At 38.7% G+C, this 6,193-nt stretch overlaps 1 protein-coding gene across 7 annotated transcripts in view; it reads left to right on the forward strand.

Annotated features, from left to right (window-relative positions):
- PLCH1 (phospholipase C eta 1) overlaps window positions 1-5,918 on the forward strand; it is a 267,636-nt gene extending 261,718 nt beyond the window's left edge. For 3 of the 7 annotated variants that reach the window (XM_030928457.1, XM_030928444.1, XM_030928450.1), the window contains 2 exons: window positions 88-442; window positions 2,740-5,918. In XM_030928457.1, the coding sequence (XP_030784317.1) occupies window positions 88-442; window positions 2,740-4,823 (2,439 nt within the window). In that variant the 3' untranslated portion in view covers window positions 4,824-5,918. Of the gene's footprint in view, window positions 1-87; window positions 443-2,414; window positions 2,443-2,739 lie in introns of all 7 variants that reach the window. The other 4 variants (XM_030928468.1, XM_030928477.1, XM_030928473.1 and 1 more) reach the window with 3 other exon arrangements.
- Window positions 5,919-6,193: the final 275 nt, after the last annotated feature.

Genomic DNA, 6,193 nt, shown 5'->3' on the forward strand with positions numbered 1-6,193 from the left:
CATTTTTCATGGAGATGTCATTTTAAAGGCAAGTTGTTGACGTGATGGCATTTGCTTAACTTGTGGTTGGTCCTTTTGTGTCTTCAGAATAGACAACTCCAGGGTCTGAAGGGACTGTTCAATAAGAATCCTAGGCACAGTTCTGCAGAAAACAATTCCCATTATGTACGGAAACGATCGATTGGAGATAGAATTCTGCGACGCACAGCCAGCGCCCCGGCCAAAGGCAGGAAAAAGAGCAAAATGGGCTTCCAAGAAATGGTGGAGATAAAGGATTCAGTGTCCGAGGCCACAAGAGACCAAGATGGTGTGCTGAGGAGGACCACACGCAGTTTGCAAGCACGTCCTGTCTCTATGCCTGTTGACAGAAACCTTCTGGGAGCTTTGTCGCTGCCTGTATCTGAAACAGCAAAAGACGTTGAAGGAAAAGAAAACTCTCTGGGTAAGATGCTTTAAGTTTCTCTAAGAATAAACCCTTCTAGGCTGCATTTCAGTCCCTGTTTACCATTATGAAGAGGTTGACACTCTGTAGTAAAAGTAAAATATATTGAAAAATAAATACTTTTTAATGTGATCTTCTACATGAGAAGATTTTAAACATTGGGGGCCAGGTAGATCCATTTCCTCCTCACCAAGAGCTTTATAATATCAACATCTGAAATTGACAGTGAGAGATAGGGGAGCCATTAGGTGTTATGGCATAGAGAGGAAGATGAAACCTGCAAAATAGGATTGGAAATACTGGTTTTCCAAATGAATGCCATATTTACTGATTGTTCTGAGGGTGAATATGGTTGTATTACTTTTCTTACATATAACACATTTCCGTGACTGGAAATGTTTATGGAGAAAGAAAACCAGTTGTTAAAAACAAGTCACGTTTTTCAAAAATAAGCAAATCTTTTTTTCTCAAGAGGTGGCTCGGGCAGTGTTTTCCTATGGCCTCACTTCCCTGATCCTTGGATGCTGGCAGGGATGGAGGTGTGCCTGCAGCTTTAGCACAGTCGTGGGCTCCACAAGCATAGGGACCAGGTGCTGCCTGTCTTTTTCCTTAATTTGAGTGTATCATTGACTCATATCAGGAGCTCAATACAGAGTGAAGACTGCCTTGCAGTGTGCCAGAGAGCTTTTGACTGATGTCGGTGACTCCCATCCCATCCTATCTGGGTGTAAATTTAAGTGCCAAAACTGTGTGCATTTGATATCTATGCAGCAAATATGTTTTAATTAAATCAGAGTCATATCAGACAACCAAAATGTGGTACTGATTTCCTTTGGCAAAATTGTTCTTTTATCTTTTATCAAATGGTCTAATTTCAGTGCTCTCTTTTCCCACAAACACCATTTTACTTGTGTTGATTTTTTGTTATAAGATATTCTTGAATGGTGTATTTGAAGGAGAAAAAGAACATTTAAAAGTTTGAAATTTTGCTAAGAGCAGTGTCAGAGAAGAGATAAAATATGTGCCTTAAAATGTATTTTAAAATCCCATCTTAGGGAAAAATAAAGCTATATTCAATAGAAATTGGTTCTATCCTGTTAATGCCACAATTAAGATGTTAATACCATTAAGGTGAGTTAGAAAGCAATTTTGAGGTAATATTTCTTTCCTACTTTCAGTTATATAAATTAGTCATGTGTATTAAACTTTTGGTAAATATAAAACAATACATAGTTATATTGCATTAAGTACAGAAAAAGCAGACTACAAAATTCTATATATTATTCTGTTCCTCTGCAAAATCTTACAGTGGCTGTCTCAGTGGTAACATCATATGGTATTTATTTTTTTCTTTATAATTTTTTGAGGTTTTCAAAATTTTTATGATGAATATTTTTAGTTTGGAAACTATTTAATAATAAGTTGAACAAGTTCTTTTTTCTTATGTATCATGACTCTGGAAGCATTATATTATTAAAATAACCTGATCAAGAATTGAATACCTCATACTCTCCTAGCAGTATACTAACCAAGCTGGGCTATCCCAAATTACTGTGAATTGTGTTTTTATGGTTTTCCTTTACTGTGTCTGACAACTTACTGCCACTTTTAGGGAAGGAGGCAATATGAAATTTGTGTGTTAAAAAGAAATATATGATTAACAAAAAATAGATATTAGCAATGACATGGAATTGATGACCGATTTTTATCTTTACATTTTAACTCAACAGATATTGATATTTTAATGCATTTATTACACCTTCCAATTATTTTAGAAATTAATTGATTAAATTAAATATGCTCCCAAAATGTTTTGAAAATGACATTATTATGTTTTTCTTCTTTTCTTCTTTTTTGTTGTAACTAATACATGTATAACTTTGAAAGCTTATAGTATCTTGCTTACAGGTACCACAATGCTTTGTTTAACAGAGCTGTCTTGTTCTGTTTCTATTGCCATGCTTCTGTGTAGTACAAATCTGAATAGGAAACAACTTAAGGTAATCCTCACTGTAAAAGTATGGTAACTCATTGACATTTTTTTGACAATGAATATTACATCCTTAGCAGATGTAATAGATATTCAAAGGGAAGCTTCAGTGAAATTCCTATAAATATATTTTACCATTTATTCATCACACAGACACTTTGTTGCAAACCTATGCAATCCATAATTATATTCTGTCACAGTGTAACAGATTTACATTCTCCATTTGTCTGTCTGAAGACAACATGAGTGTTTGCAGGTTCTACATAAAGTGATACATGTCACCTAAAATATTGTTTGTTTCCTTCAGCAGAAGATAAAGATGGCAGAAGAAAAGGGAAAGCAAGTATAAAAGATCCACATTTTCTAAATTTCAACAAAACGTTATCGTCCTCCTCCAGTGCTCTTCTCCACAAAGATATCATCCAAGGGGACGCCATTGTATCTACTGCCCACATGTCAGTCACAGGAGAACAGCTGGGCGTGTCAAGTCCTAGGGGTGGGAGAACCACATCAAATGCCACAAGTAATTGCCAGGAAAACCCCTGTCCCAACAAGTCTCTCTCCCCAAGGCAGCATTTGGCTCCCGATCCTGTAGTTAACCCCACACAAGATCTACATGGTGTGAAAATCAAGGAAAAGAGGAATGCTGAGGGCTTTGTGGAAGGGAAAAGCATCTTACCAGGAAGCATCCTTTCTCATAGCAACCTAGAAATTAAGAACCTGGAAGTTAATAGGGGTAAGGGCCGAGCTGCAACATCCTTTTCTTTGTCAGATGTCTCCATGCTGTGTTCTGACATACCTGACCTACATTCAACTGCAATTCTGCAGGAGAGTGAAATTTCCCATCTTATTGACAATGTCACTTTAACAAATGAGAATGAGCCGGGCAGTTCCATCTCAGCCCTGATTGGCCAGTTTGATGAGACCAATGATCAGGCTCTCACAGTTGTTTCTCATCTTCATAATACCAGTGTGATGTCAGGCCATTGTCCCTTGCCTAGCCTGGGCCTAAAAATGCCCATCAAGCATGGTTTTTCCAAGGGAAAATCCAAGTCTTCCTTCCTGTGCTCATCTCCGGAGCTGATAGCACTCTCGAGTCCTGAGACCACCAAACATGCAACGAACACGGTTTATGAAACTACCTGTACTCCCATCTCTAAAACCAAACCAGATGATGACCTTTCTAGTAAGGCCCAGACAGGGGCCATAGAAAGCAACCTTCCTGGGTCCCCTAATACTTCTCATGACTGGTTACCAAAAAGTCCTACCAAGGGAGAAGACTGGGAAACACTGAAGAGCTGCAGCCCTGCCTCTTCCCCTGATTTGACTCTGGAGGATGTAATAGCTGATCCCACTCTCTGTTTCAATTCTGGGGAGAGCAGCCTTGTGGAAATTGATGGAGAATCAGAAAATCTTTCTCTAACAACCTGTGAATATAGGAGAGAGAGCACAAGTCAACTTGCTTCTCCTTTAAAACTCAAGTATAGTCAGGGTGTGGTAGAACACTTTCAAAGAGGTTTGAGAAATGGCTACTGTAAAGAGACCCACCACCCTTCTGTCCCTGAAATATTCAACAGTATTCAAGATGTCAAAACTCAAAGTATTTCTTATCTAGCCTATCAGGGTGCTGGCTTTGTGCATAACCATTTCTCAGATTCAGATGCAAAAATATTCCAGACCTGTGTGCCCCAGCAGTCTAGTGCTCAAGATATGCATGTTCCTGTACCCAAGCAGTTGGCACATCTTCCTTTGCCTGCTCTGAAATTGCCCAGTCCTTGCAAATCCAAAAGTCTGGGGGACTTAACATCAGAGGACATTGCCTGCAATTTTGAGAGCAAGTACCAGTGTATTAGTAAGAGTTTTATTACAACTGGCATTAAAGACAAGAAGGGTGTGACTGTGAAGACAAAGTCGTTAGAGCCTATAGATGCCCTGACCGAGCAGCTTCGGAAGCTTGTGTCCTTTGACCAGGAAGACAGCTGCCAAGTAATATATTCAAAGCAGGATGCCAATCAGCTCCCCCGGGCACTAGTCAGGAAGTTGTCATCCAGAAGTCAGAGCAGAGTGCGCAATATTGCTAGTCGTGCCAAGGAGAAACAGGAAGCCAACAAGCAGAAAGTTCCAAACCCCAGCAATGGGGCAGGCGTGGTTCTTAGAAACAAACCCTCAGCACCCACCCCTGCAGTGAATCGCCACTCCACCGGCTCCTACATCGCAGGCTACCTGAAGAACACGAAAGGGGGTGGCCTTGAAGGCCGGGGCATCCCGGAGGGGGCATGCACAGCTCTTCACTATGGCCACGTTGACCAGTTGTGTTCAGATAATTCTGTTTTGCAGACTGAGCCAAGCAGTGATGATAAACCAGAAATTTATTTTCTTTTGAGACTGTGAATTATATAAAACTGCATTCTTAAGGTTTACAAGGTATTCCGTAGAATGTTGGAGTTTTCAGTAAATAAGTTCCTTGGCTTTGGAATGATTTTCAAATGTATTTTTAAACTTGTATTTGGGTATCCTTTTGACTTCATGTGTTCTCCCTGTTAATGCGTCTGTATATAGATTTGGTGACGTTTCCCATGTACCTATTATGATCTTTCTCCCTTGAGGTGTTGTAAACTATTATCAGTATGAAATATGTGCATGCCCTAGATGTGAAACTCCTCAGCAGCTCGGGTTATAATGTGTGTGTGTTTCACCAAGATGTCCTTTACTGTGTCCTCAGATTGCATCACAAATGTAGTCATTTTTACTCTCTAACTGTTGAGTTGATTAAGAGACTTTGCAAATGACAAAGGGATGAATTCCTTACTTTAATCTGTTATCATTTTTCCTATGTTTCCCTCTTTGTTGAGAAGCCCAGATGCATTTTTATAACTCAGTTTTAAAAACTTTAAAATAGTTACCTTGCCTTTTAGGATGTTCTTATCCCACCCATGAAGAGAGTTTAAAGGGGATGGTTAGCTGCTCCCCATGCCCTCCCCACTTTTTGGAATAGGCTGTGAGGGTGTGAGGAAGAAGGCCGTCTTTTGTATATAAGGACAAAATTGTTTGTTTTACATAAATTTTGTTACATATTTTTGCTAATGGCTTTGTATGTAACAAGAAGCCAGTTGCCAAACTACTTGTACTTTTGAATTTTCTGATTGAATTACAGACTGTGAACAATGGCTTTCAGAATGAGGGACTTCCATCAGACAGACGCTAATGATAATAGTAGCACAAACTGAAAACTTCCCCAAAGCTTTCAAAGAATATTTTCTCATAATAAAATCCGAGTGAATAGATAATTAGAAGAAACATTTTTCCTTCAGGGAACCAAACAACTCTATTTTAGTACTGACATGCATTATTTTCACTGTGAATTCACTTTTTTATTGCATGTTCAGATGTCCCTCTTTGTTTTTTTTTTTTTTTTTTTGTAACGTTAACTGCAATGATGTTCTTCCTGGAATTCACGAAAATATAATTAAAACACATTTTTAAACACTTGGTGAACTTTTTTTACAATTGAAATTCATACGATGACTGTTGAGTAAAAGCACTCGGAGCACTCAGACCTACTTTCCATGTGTTTGCGGCAAAATAGAAAGCTATCACGGAGGACAGTTTTAAGCAGCAATTTAAGTCTCTGAGTGTTTTCCTTATGCTTTAAAAAGCGTATTTGTGAGGTGACTTGAAAGAAAATCAAATGTAATGAGTTTCTTTGCATTTGGCATTGCTATTGCAAGTTTAAAAATAAGCCTTCCGAACTGGTTGTGGTG

The sequence above is a fragment of the Rhinopithecus roxellana genome, chromosome 1 (genome assembly GCF_007565055.1).
Source record: "Rhinopithecus roxellana isolate Shanxi Qingling chromosome 1, ASM756505v1, whole genome shotgun sequence".
Taxonomy (NCBI): Eukaryota; Metazoa; Chordata; class Mammalia; order Primates; family Cercopithecidae; genus Rhinopithecus; species Rhinopithecus roxellana.